At 34.2% G+C, this 20579-nt stretch overlaps 1 protein-coding gene across 4 annotated transcripts in view; it reads left to right on the top strand.

The window, feature by feature from the left end:
- LOC122616112 (acetylcholine receptor subunit alpha-like) overlaps positions 1–20579 on the top strand; it is a 171094-nt gene that overhangs the window by 99567 nt on the left and 50948 nt on the right. For 2 of the 4 annotated variants that reach the window (XM_043791414.1, XM_043791418.1), the window contains one exon: positions 12338–12453. In XM_043791414.1, the coding sequence (XP_043647349.1) occupies positions 12338–12453 (116 nt within the window). Of the gene's footprint in view, positions 1–7260; positions 7393–12337; positions 12454–20579 lie in introns of those variants that run through there. The other 2 variants (XM_043791416.1, XM_043791417.1) reach the window with 2 other exon arrangements.

The following is a 20579-nucleotide window of genomic DNA, read 5'->3' on the forward strand; positions in this document are numbered from 1 at the left end:
TATTCCTATTATGTACGTTTAAAAAGTGTTTATACAATAAACCAAAAAAATATATATTCCTGCGAAGAAATGTGTTGCCTCATTATTTTAAAATGTATATAGTTACTTTTTTTGCCTGCCGACCTTTATATTAAAACTTTAATAAACAGAAGAAATAATATAAATAAAAACTAGAGATAAAGATATAGACGAGTTCCCAGACTAAAAAAATTTTATGCAAATCGATAGAAATTTACCAGACTAATAGAAAAATTTTAAAAATATCAAAACATTTTTCAAAAGTGTCTATGTGCGTCTATGTCTCTGTAGTCTGCATGGTTAATCTCAACTTTCTAGCTTTTATAGTTCCTGAGATCTCGACGTTCATACGGACAAACACGCGGACAGACGTACGGACATGGCCAGATCGACTCGACTACTGATCCTGATCAAGAATATATATACTTTATATGGTCGGAAACGCTTCCTTCTGCCTGTTACATACTTTTTAACGAATCTAGTGTTCCTTTTTATTCTACGAGTAACGGGTATAACCATGTATGTTGCTTATTACCAGGCGGTAACTTTTTTATGCTACAATTTAATTATTCGATTTGCTAAGAAACATATATTAGATAATTAAAGAAGTCGTCAACTTTAGTGTGCCTATTTGTGGTGTATAATGAAAGAGTAATTTAAAAACTTTCCGTTGAGTTCAAATTAATGTATAAAAAAATGTAAACAAATAATTCTGTTCAAGATGGCATCCGATTTAACAGCTATCAAGTGATTTATTCGCAGTTTAGTTTGGCAATTCATCATTAAATGACTCACGCCTAAACAACGCTTGAAAATAGAGATATTTTATTTCGAAAATAATGGTTCCGTATTCCGCACGTACCGCGCACTATGTTCATTTTGTCCTCGACAAAATCATCTATTAAAGCAGTTATTTCGAGTAACCATGGACCGATTTCGCACCACGTTTTATCTTATTGATAACTCATATCCACAGAGAGGCCGTACTGTACGTACAGAAGAAGCTATTGCTGCTGTAGAGGGTGGCATTGACGAAGACCCGAATGAGTCCATCCGCCTTCGAGCACTGGATTTTGATCTTTGCCCATCCACTTTATTACGATATTGCGGAAGGATCTTGGTTTACGTGCTTACGAAATCCAACGCGTGCAAGAATTGAAGACAAACGAACATCAAGCAAGGCGTACATATATTCCTTGAATGGGCACAAAGTGATATTGCAGTCGTTCCCGATTTTTATAAGCGAATTTTGTTTAGCGGTGAAGCGCACTTCTGGTTAAATGGCTACGTTAACAAACAAAACTCATCAAACACCGTTACATCCAGAAAAACTTCCTGATTGGTGCGCTTTATGGGCTGGTGGAATATTTGTTCCATACTTCTTCAAAAACGACGATGACCAGAATGTTACAGTCAATGGTATGTCCACGAGATGTGGTCCCAACAAGACACGTTTAGTGACCGCCTATGTAAAGTCATTGCCACTAACGCTTATAACCATAACCGGATATACGGACACAAACAAAAAGTCATCCAAAATTGGACGTCCAGATTGGACTACATCCGGACCAGCCTTGGCTGTCATATTTTAGAAATCATATATCAAATGTAATGCGACAAGATAATCTTTCAGATAAATCAATTTCATGTCCATCGATTAATCCATCGTCATTTTATTGCAATTTAAAGTTCTATACCTCCAAAACAAACACCCTTTACATACTTCAATTCAGGTTGACAGCTCCCGAGATGAACTATTGCCTTTATGTTAATACATATGAAAATGATTAGATCTGACATTCATTTATATCCTCTGCTGATTGATTCCTCTGAAACTCGAAAAGAAATACATTTGATCGAATTTTAAGTCGGAGCCAGGAGAAACTACATCCTCGGCCTTCGGTTTTCTAAAGTGAGTGTTTGATAGTTTGAGTCCGTGCATCTCACAGAAGATTATGCATTTACAACACTCTGCACACGAGCATTCTTTTGAAACGATTCAATAGCCAGGAAATAGTCAGGTCGACATTAAAAGCCAGAATTCATGGTGAACTATTGTACAAGGCAGTGGATGTAATAGAAAGCAATTAATGTACTATATATACATATACCAAATTTATGCACGAAATAAACTTAATTTGCTTGCAATAGAACTTAATCACGACTCATTCTAATAAAAATAATTTTGAACATTTATTTAGAAAATTTCGGACGTGTTGTTCTGAAAGCGTAATATTGCATTTTAAATAGATAAATCTTTAACTGGTAAGGTTATGAAACCTTTTTTACCCTTTATAAAATCATTCTTTTCAACATTAATTAATATTTTATTAGTCTCTTTTACCACCTTTTTATTTTCTTGACGTTATTTAAGTTATTTCTTCATGTGCTTTTAGCTTAAGATTTTCTGAGAACTAGTCAAAGTAAATAAAAGTGCAGTAAATAATACAAGTACCTAAAATAATACTGTGTTACGTAAAAAATTTAAATTAATGCGACAGATTCCCTGAGGCAAGGGAAGGTCTTGTCGCGAGATAGACTTTGCGTTAGTACTATAATTCGATTTACGTAGCCGATAATGTGTATTAATTTGACAAGGAATCGATCGATTGATCTAAGTAGATGGATCGGAGTTGCTTATACCATTGTAGCCAAACACTTTGATTTCACTTTCCTTTAAATGCGTTTGTCTGACAGAGAAAAGCGAAATAATGAATCATTCCTTTTAACTGGATTACGATGAGCTCAGAACCCTTGGTTTTATTCTATTTTGCGTCCACTTGACAGGCTTTCCTTAAAATGTTGTCAGGCATTTCCGATTTTCTATTTTTTCGACTATATTATAGACGAGTCAGGCCGAAAAACACACGAATTTTTGTGTCGTAATCCAGATGTGATTGCTGAATAATGCATGTGTAAGTAGTAACTTTATTTATTATACTCGTCACTCGTAGAGTAAAAAAGGTGAACTTGATTCGTTGAAAAGTACACTCATAGAAATGCTTACCCAAAATCGCCCTAAGAATCACACTTTTCGCATGTACAATCAGAAAAACGCTCTAAAAAAGAAGCCATTACCATTTTGCCAATTTTAAAAAAAATTAACCCTAAAAATTTAGCATAATTTTGCTTATTTTTATGGTAAATTTTCTTGAGTTAAGACAAATTTTCTTAATTTTATGGTGATTTGGCCTAAAAATAGGGCGAGTCTTTCTTAATTCTAGGGTCATTTTTTCTTGTTTAAGGGTAGTAGACTTTGAATTAGCACACAATTTTCTGAAATGTATGGCGATTTTAATTGCATTTAGGGGTGATTTAGATGTGATTAGAGTGATTAGAGGTGCACTTTTCTAAATTAAAAAGCCATTTTTAAAAAAATTTGTAAAAATTGCCTTAAGTCAGGGTAAAATTTAAATTTATTATACCCGTTACTCGTAGAGTAAAAGGGTATACTAGATTCGTTGAAAAGTATGTAACAGGCAGAAGGAAGCGTTTCCGACCATATAAAGTATATATATTCTTGATCAGGATCAATAGCCGAGTCGATCTGGCCATGTCTGTCTGTCTGTCCGTATGAACGTCGAGACCTCAGAAACTATAAAAGCTAGAAAGTTGAGAATAAGCATACAGAATCCAGAGACATACTTTTGAAAAAAGTTGTGAAATTTTTTCACATTTTTGTTCGTCTTGTAAATTTAACTCTATATACCAAAAATCTTTTTGCCACGCCCACAAACCGCCAAAAACGAGTAACGGGTATCAGATAGTCGGGGAACCCGACTATAGCGTTCTATCTTGTTTGAATACTAAAATATATTTTCTAAATTATTCCCAAATAAAATTATGCATTTTTGTTTTTGTATTTTTATGAGATGTATTTGTTTTTCTTTTATGTTATAATAATAATTTTATAAATAAAATATGTAGAAGTATAAGTATAATTACATATGTAACTTCCGATTATCCTTACATAACTAACCTTAACCTTTTTATTATTTACGTATTGATATACACCAAATTTTAAGATTACATGTACTTACCAGAAAATATGTTAAGGAAGGCTTTGCCTCCCATTTTCATTAAAAGATCCTTCATGTCTGCTGTAATGTACTGACAAGCAATGTCATGACAGCAATTACTGCACAAATAATATTCCCGAAAGTTCTCTCTTTAATTTTTTCTTTACTTTTATTTATGGCTGAATATTCTTAGTTTTAAGGCAAATTACCCGTCGATTTAGAAAAGTATTGGGATCAAATACATGGCAATTCGCCCTTGATTTTAGGACAGGTGCCAACGAAAAAAATTGACCGAATTTTTAGAAAATCGAACTTTAGTTAAGAAATGAAAAAATGATCATGGTGCGTAGCCTTGTTTTTAGGGTGCGTTGTTCTGAATTTATGGCAAGATTGCCCACTGAAAACGTCCACAAGGTGACCAAAACTGTCACGTTCACACTTTTGAAAATATTGAAACTTGTTTTTTATTTTATAATTTGTTTTAACAATTGGCAGGGGTCAGAGTCCACTATTACCCGTTTCACCTGGTTTCCCTTGACTAATTAGGCAATCCAGCCTCCATCAGGAGAGGACTAGTCTTTGAAAAAACAAATAAGAAGGATTAAACAACGATGGCCAATTCCGAAGTTTAAAAAAAACCCACCTGCAAATCGAGAATGAAGCTCACCTCGGAGCACCCACCAACTATATTGAAATACACAAAAAACTTTTTAGACTTACTTCATGTGACCTGCTTAACGTTTATGGCGGCATCCAACAAGGTAGGCCCTACAAAGAAGTCGTGTCCAGCACTTACAAACTATTTATTTAAAATCACAAACGATACAGGAAATTTTCTTTGCAAAAGCGGCATGAACCTGAAGTAACCCGATTATTGAACGAAAATCACATTCAGGTCATGTTGTTAACAGTACATCATCCAAAATAGCAGCCAGATAGTACAGTCCACGGCAGAACCGGTATTCTTATTAGAAATCGCATCAAACATCACTTCCACCAAAGGTTTGTATCGAATTTGCTAGCCACATCTATAATACTATTATAAATAACGGCAGCCTTAGCATTGGATCTGCCCCACTCCGAATACTGATTCATGGACTCCTACAATTCGCTTGAAGAATTGCAATTTCTCCTTCACACTTCCACTAGATGAGTAACGGGAAACGGTTTCCAACTATATGGAATCTCGTTCTCTCGTTTAATTTCACTCAGTGAAATTTTTGACCATGCTTTGCTTCAAGTACCAGGGTTACTAAATTATCTTACCCCTTCCTATACTCTCCTTGACAAAAGTCCCCAAATGTTTTCGATAATGTTGATGTCAGGGAAGCGGCGGCCACTCGAGCTATTTGACATTCTGGAAAAATGTAAGGTAGGTTTATCTCACGTATTCAGTTGAGCGGCACTCCAAGAACGGGCCGGGAACAAGTTAGAAAATCGATCGTAACAATTGTAAATCTTTCTTAATCTATCTATCGTAAATCTATGTTGTCTTCAGACAAGGAGCTGGTCGACGACTCACCAGGCCTCCTCTGTGGAGCGCTAAACAAACTCTAAGCCAGGTCTCTTCAAGGTCACGAACTCAACTCATCTCCCATTGATCGTCGTTAATCATAGTCTTTATGAAACCCGTAATGGCTTATACTCGCATACTTTTAAACAAATCTAATATACTATCCCCTTTTCTCTACAAGTAACGAACATTTTATACATACAAACAAGAAAGTATATTCGCAAATATATGTTTTAGCGAACACAAAGAATTGCAAATAAATTATCAAACCCAACGAATTTATTGACATAACACTATTCAACTATTCAAGTAATGAAACGAAACAAGAGAGAACGCTATATGTTCCCGGACTATCCGATACCCGTTACTCAGCTAGTGAAAGTGTGAAGAGAAATTTCAACACTAACTGTTTTTGGAGGTTTTTGGGCGTTAGAGTGGGCGTGGCAACAAGATTTTTGACAAATCGAGAGAAATTTACAAGACTAACAAAATGTGAAAACATTTCGAAACATTTTTTAAAAGTGTGGGCATGGAAGTTTTGGGCGGTTTGTGGGCGTTAGGGTTGGCGTGGCAACAAACTTGCGCTGCGTCTATATCTCTGAAGTCTTCAAGCTGAATCTCAACTTTTTAGCTTTTATAGTTCCTGACATGGCCATTTCGACTCAGCTATTGATCCGAATCAAGAATATATATATGTACTTTATATGGTCGCAAACCTGTTACATAATTATCAACGAATCTAGTGTACCCTATTACTCTACGAGTAACGGGTATAAAAATATGTAAACATTTTTAAAAGTGTGCGGGTGACAGTTTTCACGTTTAATGGGCGTTAGAGTGAGTGTGGGCAAAATGTTTTTACGTATCAAAATAAAAAAAAATAGTTTGGGCGTTACAGTTCCTAGGGATTTGAAACAAACTTTCCAGCGTAGCAGTCACAAGAATAAGAATGCTTAATCTCCGCTTTCCAACTTGTATAGTTCCTGAAATAACCGACTTACATGATAAGATCTTCTCGCCTAGTAATACTGATCAAGAAAAGATATATGATCATAAATTTCTCATTTATTTTAAATAAATTAAATAATCGTAAAATTAATATAGTCCGCTTGGCTACAGGAAACGGTATCGTTCTATTTTCAATGCATTCCCCCAGCACCAAGCTCTTAATCGACTATTTGGCAAAATAAAAGATAACTAAACTGTTACAAAACTTTCTTCTAAGTTTACACGTGTTAAGTTTTAGAACCAAGCAGTTTAGTTATAGCATATCCAACCAACAATTAAATTTTTGCCACTTCAAACATAAAAAATTATAGATAAAACGTAAATAATAAAAAACAGAAATTTGGATCAAATTTATATTTTACTTCCACTTGACTTCGGTAATAAATATTTTATTGCACTATAGCCTGCATTATTTTAATAGTAATAGTAATAGTAAGTAATAGTGCCTCTATCACCTTTTTATAATTTTGTTCGTTTTAATGCATGCTGGTTTTTAAAATAGCCTATTAACCTATATACACTGCTCGAACACTACAACTATCATATATTTTTTACTTTATTTTTAGGAACCGATTTTTTTAATATTAATGCTGATTGGTATATTAAAAATTACAAAATCACTACCACAGGGTGTTTCAATAGTCAGTTAACAGTATATAACAGGGTATACCAGATCTTGACTCGGATCAGTATCCAGGTTGTGCCTCGCCCACCCAAACCCCAATAAATAGTACAAAAACTGTTAAGAAACGTATACGTAAAATACGCTCAAGGTAGTATAGTTATTTCAATGAGTACTGTTTTAAAGGCGCAGCGAAACTAAATAAAGTTGTAGTAAGTGATGTCACAATCTCCATCTCAAGGCATACTTAATACCCTTGGCACACTCATTAAACGTATCAAGGTAAGAAGGGATAAAAATAGTCGACGCTATGGTCGAGTTCCCCGACTATCTGATTCCCGTTACTCAGCTAGTGGAAGTGCGAAGGAGAGACTTCCACACTGACAGATTTTGCGCTTTGTGGGCGTTAGAGTGGGCGTGACAAAAAGTATTTCGCAAATCGATAAAAAATTAAAACACTAACAAAAAATTTAAAACATTTCTCAAAAGTATGAGCGTGGCAGTTTGTAGGCGTAAGAGTAGGTGTGGCAACATGGGTCAACAAACCTGCGCTGCGTCTATGTCTCTGGAGTCTGCTTGCTTAGTAACTTTCTAGCTTTTATAGTTCCTGAGATCTCGACGTTTATACGGACGGCAGACGGACGGACGATGGACGTATCGAATTGGCTATAATGATCCTGATCAACAATAATACACTTTATATGGTCGGAAACTCTTCCTTTGGCCTGTTAAATAATTTTCAACGAATCTAGTACTTTATCCCTTTTACTCTACGAGTAAGGAGTATAACAAGACATACACCAGCAAGCAGACCTCTAGAACCGGGACATTTTACAGCAGTCTCGAAAACAGCCAGCTCATTTAATTAGGCATAAATATAATCCAATGAATCATCAATGGTATTTTTAATAATAATAATGATGTATTATCCTTACTTATTAAAGACATACAGAAAAATCGTTTGCCTAACGATTTCTCAAATTTTTGGCTTATTAGTATAATAAATATGTTCATTACAGTCGGCCAGATTAAAGAGACCTTTGAACCCTAAATTAAATGCCCCCATACAAGCCCGAGTAATGAATACGCCAAAGATCCCTATCCCAGTCAATGCTGACATGTTCATTCTTAGTAGTAGGCGGTGTCGGCATGTCAACACTTTAATGATTCCAGCAATAAAGTCTCCAGTGTTTTCAACAGCTGAATTATGGCGAACACCATAAAACAATAAAAGAGAAAACATTGTAGGGAAATTTTTTATTAACAAGAACTACAGTTTTAACAGATTTTAAACAATGCACTATGGGAAATTGACCATTTTTTCTGGCCTAAGTTAATAACTTCAGAACGAAGAGATATATTTAGTTTGTGTTTTTTTGTATGAGGTTACACTAGTCCATATCTTTAATGGTACCAAAAATTGTGAGCGTGGCACCACCCCTTCTATTTTTTGTAGTTTATAACTCCAGAACGAAAAAAGATATTTATTTCTTTTTCATTAATTTGCACTAGACCATATCTATACGTACCCCAAAAACTTTGGGCGTGGCACCGTCCCTTATATTTATATTACTTATTTTCGTAAAGCCTTTCTCTAATTTCGTATGCTGTTTCTAATCTTAGCAAAAACAACTGATTTTGTGATAGGGTTTGTATACTAAATTATTTGACAGAAGTTAACAAAAATAATAATAATAAAAATAACAAAACAATTCAGCAACCGCCTTGTTTAACTTCCGTTTAACATGAGATTACTCTGAATTTGGAAAAGTAAGGTTAAGTCCTAAAATCTATAATTTCTCCCAAAAACGTAAATATTGTGATTCTAAATTATAATAATCTGAACAAGAATTAAATAAGCATGAGGTACATTTCATTGATGGACTCTGCTGGACTCACTTTAAATCTCTACTCAAAGTTAGGTCATTATAAAAAAAATGCTTTTGAGGGTGGCAAACACTTAATAGAAAACCCACTGATTAAAATACTTTTTACAGAATTGAAATTATTGCTTTGGTTCCAAAGATATTAGAACTTTTGTAACGGAAGAAAAACTTAACGTAGCAAATTGTTGTTTTTTGTACGCGCAACAGCTGTTTTTAACAGCTGATTTCTTTGTTGTGGCGCCATCTATTAAAGTTTCTAGTATGCAGCACTATAGATTTGTCAATTATGAATGCGTATATTTAATATTATTGTAATATTCCGACTTTCAGGAAATGGGTTTTGGCCAGAAAAGGGGGTCAAATTTCCCAGCAATGGGCAATGGGCTGCAATGGGCAGCAATGGTGAGCCCACACACCAACACCTATCTTTTAAAAAACGTTAAAAGGCCTCTATTAAACCGCCAAGGGTTGCGTTGTTGAGGACGACGTAGAACAAAGACGCCGTGGGACGACGCCGCACAGCGACGGCGAGAAGTCGAAGTCCATATCGGTATCGCCTTAAAAAAGCTGACGTAAATCTGAAACCCTGTCTCAAAACAAAATTTTTTAAGAGAAACAAACGAACTCTATGAGCTAGTCGCTGGAATTCGAAGCAGAACGGGGAAAAGCAGTTCGTTACAATACGTAACAAAATTTACGACAAGTCGAAAAATCCGAGTAAAAACGAATCAGACTCACCCAACACTAAAAGATCTACACAACAACATTTCAAAAAAATCAGTATATTAATTAAGAAATGAAGAAAAAGAAATGGGCAATGCAAAATAGTTACAAGCCTATGAAAAATAAAAAAATCGTTCAACAATTGGAACTCACACATATAATGTATGAAATTATAATTGTTCAAATCATTAAATTTATTAAATTGTATGTCCAACTATAAGTATAAACAGTCTAGTCCAAATTGTAAAAAGTTGTTGCTTAACTAAAATAGAATATGACTTATAATATAAACTTTGAGTGACAAACTCCCACCCTCCACACCAACTACCAATTTGAACGTGGTGTCAAATATTTTACTATTCAGAAAAAGAAATTAATTCACGAAATCCAAACAACGTTATCTTACAAAACTCTATTATAAATAAAATATTAATGAAAATCATTTCAAAATATAAAAAAAAGTTCAAGAATGTATTAAACTCTGATACAACTTAGCCCCCTTTACTCAATATTTATACCACAGATGGCATACAGAATAAAACGAGAGTGAAAGCTATTCTCAGCTAGTGGAAGTAACAATTGCGGAAAATATAATATAATATAAAATAAAATTAACAATTTTTCAAACGTTTTCGAGTGACAGTTTTGGGCGGTTTGTGGGCGTTACTGTGCCATATAAAAAAATATATAAACATTTTTCAAATGTGTGGGCATGACAGTTTGCGCGGTTTGTGGGCATGTCAAAAAGTTTTTTGGCAAGACGACAGAAATATACAGGACATATTCAAAGATTTCAAATCCATTTTCAAAAAAAGCTTCTATAGTTCCTGAGATCTCGACATTCATACGGACTGACAGACAGACGCACAAGGCCAGATTGACTCGGTTATTGATCCTGGTTAAGAATATATATACTTTATATGGTCGAAAACGCTCCCTTCTGTCTGTTACATACTTTTACATACTAATCGAAACTGGCTTTAAAACCCTTTGAACTACAAATACCAAAGTTTATCACCCTTCTAAAGGTTGGATTGCTATGCACCCGACAACATAATTGCCTGTCTATCATTTCTTAAAAACACTGTGCCCTTTATATTAAGTTTTAATAGTATATGAATTTAATAATACTGATTAGTATAGTTTTATAAATAAGGCCCACTGTAAAATAAATAAATTTTAGTATAGAAACCGTATATAAAAAACAAGGCCTGAGTCGAATGCCTTGCAGCCAATGCTTGGTAAACTTAACACTGCGTGCACTGCAACAATTTTGTTTGGGCAAATCGTTTGAAATTAACAAGACTTATAAAGAAAATTTAACAACAGTGGGCGTTGAACGGACAGACGGACGGACCAGATAGGCTCAAGAAAATATTTACTTTATATTCCGGGTAACGCTTCCTTCTACATAAGTATAACATACTTCTCAAACGTTTTCGAATGACAGTTTTGGGCGGTCTGTGGGCGTCAGTGTGTCATATAAAAAAATATAAAAACATTTTTCAAATGTGTGGGCTTGTAAGTTTTGCGAGGTTTGTGGGCATGGCAAAAAGTTTTTGGACGATGTGCGTGCGTTAGAAGGGACGTAAACAAAATGATTTTGGTATACCGATAGAAATTGGCAGGACAAATAATAAAAAAAAACCAAACCATTTTTTAAAAGCGTGGTCAGGACAGTTTTGGGGTTTCAGTGGGCTGAAACCAATCTTGCCCGGCGTAGGCTCACTAGAATCTGCTTACCTAACCTAAAACTTATAGTTTATATATGTTGCCAAGATCGCAAATGTTGAAAAATGTTTATTTTTCTTTTACTGTTTACTGTTTCGGTCCAACGAAATGTTGGAATTCCTTTCTAGCAGTCTTACTTGCTAAGTAACAGAGATCATAGTCAAGAAAATCAACTTCGCGTCTTCTCTCGTTTGTGTTAAATATTTTCTCAATTGATAGTTGGAGCATTACAGCCATCGTATCTAAGATATATGATATTTTAAATAGATCAAATAAGTTTATTATAGTTTAGGTATTGTCATGTAGCACTTCGTTGCAGTATTTGTAATATAAGCCGCATTGAAAACAAGTGCTAGTTTTTTGATATTAAAAAAACCGCAAGCTCCTCCGTTTTCAAAAAAAAAGTTCCACTTGTACTCGGCGTATTTAACGATAAAAAAGTTATGTTTATGTTTCGCTTTAATTACGCCACATGTCAATTGCTAACTACGTACAATTGAATATAATAATTTAATTTAATTATAATTTTTTATATTTTTTTATTATTTTGATCAAAACAACTCAATTTAACAAAAATATATTATAATTTTATAAGCAATACAAGTTCTTACAATATTCCTGAATAAGTATTTATAGCATGTCGTATAAATTATCGTATGTAGCAAGCTTATTTTTTTAGCCCCTTTTTTGATTAAAACTATACACCAATAAATATATATATATTTTTTTATTTGTATTACTAAGTATATAAATACATTTCAAACATAAATGCATATACACACATCTAAAAAATGTTTAATACTATAATTTATTGCAGGTTGATTTGAGGCATATGGATGAACAACAGGGCAGCAACGTTGTTGCTGTGGGTGTGGACTTATCTGAATTTTATATGTCTGTGGAATGGGACATTCTCGAAGTTCCAGCTGTAAGGTAAATAACTTTAATAACTCAAATATTGCCCGTTAATCTCACAATTACATATTACAAAAAAATTTAAGAGCATTTTCATACTAATATTTATACCCGTTACTCGTAGAGTAGAAGGGTATACTAGATTCGTTGAAAAGTATGTAACAGGCAGAAGGAAGCTTTTCCGACCATTCTTGAGCAGGATCAATAGCCGAGTCGATCTGGCCATGTCCTTCTGTTCTTCCGTCTGTCTGCCCATCTGTATGAACGTCAAGATCTCAGGAATTAAAAAAGCTAGAAAGTTGAGACTAAGCGTGAAGACTCCAGAGATATAGACGCAGCGCAAGTTTTTGATCCATATTCCCACTCCCACTCTAACGCCCATAAAACGGCCAAAACTGCCACGCCCACACTTTTAAAAAATATTTTAATATTTATACCCGTTACTCGTAGAGTAAAAGGGTATACTAGATTCGTTGAAAAATATGTAACAGGTAGAAGGCAGCGTTTTCTACCATATAGAGTCTATATATATTCTTGATCAAGATCAATAGCCGAGTCGATCTGGCCATGTCCGCCTATTCGTCCGTATGAACGTCGAGATTCAGGAACTATAAAAGCTAGTAGATTAAGAATACAGATTCTAGAAGCATAGAGGCAATTTTTATACCCGTTACTCGTAGAGTAAAATGGTATACTAGATTCGTTGAAAAGTATGTAACAGGCAGAAGGAAGCGTTTACGACCATATAAAGTATATATATTCTTCATTAGGATCAATAGCCGAGTCGATATGACCATGTCCGTCTGTCCGTCTGTCTGTCCGTCCGTATGAACGCTGAGATCTCAGGAACTACAAAATCTAGAAAGTTGAGACTAATCATACAGACTCCAGAGACATAGACGCAGCGCAAGTTTGTCGATTCATGTTGCCCACTCTAACGCCCACAAACCGCCCAAAACTGCCATGTCCACACTTTTGAAAAATGTTTCGATATTTTTTCATTTTTGTATTAGTCTTGTAAATTTCTATCGATTTGCCAAAAAACTTTTTGCCACGCCCACTCGAGCGCCCACAAAACCGCCAAAAACTGTATGTGCGAAGACTCTCCTTCGCACTTCGAATTGCTGAGTAACGGGTATCAGATAGTCGGGGAACTCGACTATAGCGTTCTCTCTTGTTTTTTTCCCTTATTTTCTTACAAGTGGATTTTTCTCCATTTAATAATTTGGTAAAACAGGTTTTTCCTTACTTATAGTACAGTAATTGTTAAAAAGTTCGGTCTTAAATGTAGACATTTCATAATATGTATTGTCACATTTTGCCACTTAATTGCTTATTCCATCGCCTTTGGAAATCGCTCTAGCATAGTATATTTCGCATCTGTTTTAAACTATAGGGTATTTTACATAAATTATTAAGAGTTCTTTATGTAATACGATTTTGAACAAAGAGATATCCATTAGGTCTGCAATAATTACAGGTCTTATTTCGTGACTTAATATTTCTTTTATTTTTCATGGTTTAAAATTTTAGTATTCAAGACATCAATTTTAGCTAATGTGTCATTTTGGAAGGTCAAATGTTAAAAGGTTTTAGGCGATTTTTTCTTAATGGTAAATCTTGGTCAATAAAAACATGTTTAAAATCATCAGAAAGAGATTCTATTTCTTTAAACAATTTGGAATTAATAATAATTAATAATAATTAATAATGTGTTTGTTATTATTTTCTATTAAGTCATTGATTGTATTTTGAATTTTGACGAAGTCATAATGATCCGGAGTTCCAGCTAACCACTTCCACACGGTGCCTAATTCATTAATTCCCCTTTTGGATCTAGATGATATTAACTGTGATAAAATTAGTTCGATAACATTCTAAGTCAACATTGATTATTTCTTTATAAAAACTTAAATTGGTTACGTGGAATAAATCGCTATAGATAAGTAAGAACATCCTTTTTGTCTTTGAACAGGAAAAATTCGTGATTGGAGTAATCAATTATTTCTGAAGTGGGTATCATCACGAATGGTATTATAAGTAACATGAAGTGCATTGTCTGTAAATTTAAAAGAAATATAATATTTGTTAAAACTTAATATTGTCTTTGTGAATAGTTTTGTTTCTACTATTGATTACTAATTTGTTAGGTAGGTTTTCCTTAACAATCTGTTTTTATATCTTCTTTTTAGCTTATTTTTATTCCCCATGTTTCTTTTCATAAATAACTTGTCCTATATGATATTCTTTTCTTTACGACCTTCATTATGTGTTTCTAACATTTTTTCCTGAGTGTTCTTTAGAATGTTTGGAATGTTTGTTTTTGTGTTCAATTTTATTATAGAGAATATCAAAAGGTTTTTGGTTTGTTGTAGAATGAATGCTCTGATTGAATTCTTTTGCGGCTCTAATAATTATTTTAGAATAGTCAATGAGATTAAATTCTTCCTTTATGCAACGAGCTAATTCTGTTAATGTTGAATTTGCCCTTTCAATTTGTCCGTTCGAGGTACTGTGTCTGGGGTCTGCGAAATGTAGAGTTAAACCACATCTTTGTGCAAAGGATTTAAATTGAGCAGAGGTAAAGCTCGGTTCATTATCGGTCATAATTACTTTGGCGTGGGGAAATTGTTGAAGTAATTCCATTACTTGATTCTCGATGTTTAGTTTACTTTGAATTTCATTTACTACTAGGAATTTTGAATATGCGTCAATACAAGTTAAGAAAAAAGGATTCTGCGCGTAATAAATATCGATGTGTAAATTTTCTCCCTCTTTAGTTGGGATAGGAGCTTCCCCAATAGGAATTTTAATTGGATGCCTGTTATATTTATTTTCGTTGCAAATTGTACAATTTTTAATGTATTCACTTAATTTGGTAAGTAAATTTGGCCAATAATATAATCTATTGATTTGTTTGTAATTTTCGTCTAGTTCTCTATGAGCTCGACAATGTGTTTCTTCTATTATAATCGCCTTATCTTCATTATTTTCAACGTCTTGTAGAAATATTTTAGTAAAAAGAAATTTGTTAGTAAAATTATTTTTTAAAGGTAATCGAATATGATAAAGATCTTCTAAAGTGCAATGAATTCCTACCGTTATGTTTGGTGGTAGATATTCTCTTAATATTGTTATTAAATTTTCTGGCGTATCATATTCGATTATATGTCGTGTCTTGTCAAAAACTTTCAATGATTCATGTATTGTATACCCCCGTTGTTAATTACAGTTGTTGTTGAAACTGATTTAACGGCTTACGGGTCTCTTGTATTACATTTTCAAAACAAGAGAGAACGCTATAGTCGAGTTCCCCGACTATCTGATACCCGTTACTCAGATGGTGAAAGTGCGCAGGAGAGTCTTCAACACTGACAGTTTTTGCGGTTTGTGGGCCTTAAAGTGGGCGTGGCAAAAAGTTTTTTGGCAAAGCGATAGAATTTTACAAGACTAATGAAAAAATATCAAAACATTTTTCTAAAATGTGGAAGTGGCAGCTTTGGGCGGTTTGTGGGCGTTAGAGTGGGCGTGGCAAGAAGTTTTTTGGCAAACCGATAGAAATTAAGAAGATTAACACAAAAATAAAAAAATATCCAAACATTTTGGAATATTTGCCAAAAGTTTTTTGGCAAAGCGATATAATTTTACAAGACTAATGCAAAAATGAAAAAATATCAAAACATTTTTCTAAAGTGTGGAAGTGGCAGCTTTGGGCGGTTTGTGGGCGTTAGAGTGGGCGTGGCAAGAAGTTTTTTGGCAAACCGATAGAAATTAAGAAGATTAACACAAAAATAAAAAAATATCCAAACATTTTTCAAAAGTGTGGGTGTGGCAGTTTCAGGCGGTTTGTGGGCGTTAGAGTGGGCGTGGCAACATGAATCGACAAACTTGCGCTGCTTCTATGTCTCTGGAGTCTGCATGCTGAGTCTTAACTTTCTAGCTTTTATAGTTCCTGAGATCTCGACGTTCATACGGACGGACAGACAGACAGACGGACAGACGCACAGACGGACAGACGGACGGACAGACGGACATGGTTAGATCGACTCGGCTATTGATCCTGATCAAGAATATATATACTTTATATGGTCGGAAACGCTTCGTTCTCCCTGTTGCATACTTTTAAACGTATGAACGTCGAGATCTCAGGAACTATTAAAGCTAGAAAGTTAAGAATAAGCATACAGACTCCAGAGATATAGACGCAGCGCAAGATTGTCGATTCATGTTGCCACGCCCCCTCTAACGCCCACAAACCGCCCAAAACTGCCACGCCCACACTTTTGAAAAATGTTTTAATATTTTTTCATTTTTGTATTAGACTTGTAAATTTCTATCGATTTGCCAAAAAACTTCTTGCCACGCCCACTCTAACGCCCACAAACCGCATAAAACTGCCACGCCCACACTTTAAAAAAATGTTTTAATATTTTTTCATTTGTGTATTAGTCTCGTAAATTTTTATCGATTTGCTAAAAAACTTTTTGCCACGCCCACTCAAACGCCCACAAACCGTCAAAAACTGTCAGTGATGAAGACTCTTCTTCACACTTCCACTAGCTGAGTAACGGGTATCAGATAGTCGGGGAGCTCGACTATAGCGTTCTCTCTTGTTTGTAGTTGAAAAGATTATTATGTCATCCATATAAACATGACAAGTTTTTCCGACTTGTTCTCTTAATATATCGTCCATTGCTCTTTGAAATATTGTAGGGGCGTTTGTTAACCCAAATGGAGTGATCAGGATTTTTTGATCCCAAGCTGTTCGATAGTAATTTGACGGAAATAACATCGTCGGCGTGTTCAGGATTTTTTGATCCCAAACTTTTCAATTGTAATTTGACGGAGATAACATCGTTGGCGTGCTCGAGATTATAAGATCTCCAGCTATAATTACTTCTTTCTGCAATAACTTATTCAGTTTTATATTCTATTTGATCGCTAAAGTATTTTTTTACAATATATTCCTTTAATGGAAGAGTATTATTTTCTCCAATGAAACACAGATCGTTTTTCTCTTCCTTCCATTTTCCTTTTTTTTCCTTTTTTCCATTATATTCCAGAATACCTTTTTCTACATCTATTTTAGCTCCAATTTTCCTTAATAGATTGTACCCAATTAATAAGTCGGATTCTAAACCTTCTATTTCATAAAATATATGTTTCGCCTCAAATATTGTTAGTATACGAGTATATGGTAATATTTTATAATTGAGTATCCATGAACTGTTGATACTCTCTTGTAAATTGGTAATTCTTTTTTATTTTTATAAATTCCCCTTTTGATATAGCAAGAAGAGGCTCCTGTGTCAATTAATATTTTTAGTTGTTTTTTTGTATTTTTGTCTATTCTTGTTATATGAGACATTCCCCTGTAGGACTTTGATCCTCATCAATGTTATTTATTCTCATACCTTTCTGGGCTGGTTGACTTACTGTCCCAGTTGCTTCCCTTTTTAATGGGATTTGTGGTTCAATTTTTTGTGCTTGGTTTTGATTATAATTATATCTTTGTGGAAAATTATTATAATTCTGTCTGTTATTATTATACCCCCTGTTGTAATTATTTCTCGGACGATAGTAATTATTATTCGGACGATTTTGATACTTTATGAAACTTTCGACTTCCATTGGTTCTGGTGGGGGTTGTACCTTAGAATTGTTATTTGAATTCCAATTATTATTTTGCCCAAAGTTCCCGTTTTGCGCCCAAATATTATTCTGGTTGTTATTCCAATTATTATTCATTCTGTTATTATTATTATTGTTATTATTATTATTATTCTGTCTGGAATTTACTGTATTAAATCTTAAGTTATTTCCCTGACCTTTATTTTCATTCCTAAATCCATAATACCTATTTGCAAATTGGGCTCGAAAGTTGTTAGACTCTAATTATTGACACTTTGCCAAAGCGTTTGGCAAGTCTGGTGGGTTTAGAGAAAATAGTGTTTCTGAGATTGAACCGTTCAATCCAGAAATAAAAATTCTAAGAGCGTTGCTCCTAATTGTTTTATTCGTTTCTTTGGTTATTTCGCTGTCTTTTCCATATGTCATTATGGTTTTATTTATCAGTAATGTCATTTTCTTGTTTACCTCGTTGAAGAATTCTGTAATGGTCATACGTCCCTGCTTAAGGATGCTGAATTCTGATTCGAGAATATGGATTGGTCTTTTATCGTTATAAATAAAATCCAATCAGGAAAGAATTGCTTGAAAGTTTAAAACTGTACCATGGTTAGTTAGAGCATCATGTGCTCCCATGATTTTATTACGTTGAATTGTTAAAGCGATAAAATATTGTTTGCTTCGAATTTTGTATAGACTCATGGCAGTTTCTGCCGCTTCTCTCCAGCCTACATATTGTGTTATTTCCCCTGTAACGATTTATCAACCTCTAGGGTAGTTTCACATTTTATAGTTGGGTCGATTGTTTGGATTTTATAATCTTCCACTACATTTTTGCTAGCGATTATCTGCCCATCTATCCCTTCAATTTTTCTGGTCACTTCACTCAATTGTACACTTATTAATCGGTTAATTAATTCCATCGTCTGATTGCTGGCGTTGGATATCCCGCCCGCAGAGAGGATTGGTGCTGAACCTCCGGTTGCCATTGTTAAATATAAATCTTCAAAACATTTTATTAACTTTTCTAGATTGTTTTCTTATATTAATGGTTTTTAAAATTTTTTTTTTTAGATTTTATAGTATTCCCTATATCCTGATCTTGTTTTATTAATTTTTTTAAAGACCTAATATTATTTTATTCTGCTCACGATACTTTCCGTTGTATTCTTCCTTCAGTTTAGTTGTCCTGTTTATTTTCTGTTGGGGTCTTCCTTCAAAAATTTTTTGTATTTAGCTGTGGCGGGGGATGGCTCTCTACTCTTACTTCCTTCTTGGTATTGATTTTTTATTATATTTTTTGAATATTTTGGTTATAGTTTTTGGTTTGGTTTTACTTTTTTTTGTTGTTGAGTTCTGTTTTTGTTGAGTTCTGTTTAGTATTGTGTTCTTGTAATGTGTATTGCGTATTCAGTCCACCCTTTTTTTAACTTCTTAATTGGATTATTGTAATAATTGTATTTCATTTTTAAGTTGTGTAATAATAGTAATTCATTTATTGAAGAGAGATTCAAGATTAATAAAGACTGAAGATTCATTGAAGACTCATTTAAGACTTGTTAAAGACTGACTTGTACTTGGTCTTGAAAAGGCCAAACTAGCCAAATGCAATCCGTCTGCGCCGGCAGAGAGGCCGTCGGCAGAGACGTTGCTTTGCTCTTATGTACGAGTACTTAAATTTGGCAGCGAGAGCGCCGCTGTTTGAGAGAGTCATGTGCACATAAAGATCGAGCAGTCGCGCATGCTAATTATGCCGACTCTGCACTTCTGGTCTGAATTGTGTGGTCAGATTGCTGAGCACTCAAGATATGCCTGGGAATTGAAAAGTCTTACATAAACATTGTTGCAAAAGTGCTACAATGTGATTGTTCCCAATGTTCTGATTTGATACAGTGCTTATTCGATATGTGTGCACATTACATTATTGCATTAATAAATTTCCAATTAAGTTTTTCCACGATCACTGTCACAGTAGTTTGATGTCGTTGGACTAATGAGGATGTTTTGATTTAAAAATATGGGTTGTTGGCGGCGCGAATTCCGTTTTATATTTAACTTATTATCGTTAATATTTATTGAGAATTTTTAAATTACACCACCCCACGTTGGGCGTTTATTAAAATTGTTGTTAAAAAATTATTTTAAAAAAATATTTTATTTTAATATTTTAAAAAATTTATTGGTGATCAACTTTTTCACTTAAACAATATTACAAGACACATTATAAGATTTTATCTGTGATCGTTCTCGATCCGATCCCGAAACAGACTGACCCTTAGATTCTAAATCCTGATTCAATCAACCCCGGTCAGAAGCTTTTCTTTGGAAACTTCTTGAACTTTCAATTACTTTTAGAATAAAAGCTTGATGCCGAAATTATTTCTCTGTATTGTGATATTCAATTTTGCTGACCGATGCAGTTTGATTGAAGCGCAATAAGTTGACCATGGTTTGGTCTCCAAGCGGAAGCTGTGGAGCTTTTTGGAGTTTGATTGTTTATCTTAGCGGGTAGCTAA

The sequence above is a fragment of the Drosophila teissieri genome, chromosome 3L (genome assembly GCF_016746235.2).
Source record: "Drosophila teissieri strain GT53w chromosome 3L, Prin_Dtei_1.1, whole genome shotgun sequence".
NCBI lineage: Eukaryota > Metazoa > Arthropoda > Insecta > Diptera > Drosophilidae > Drosophila > Drosophila teissieri.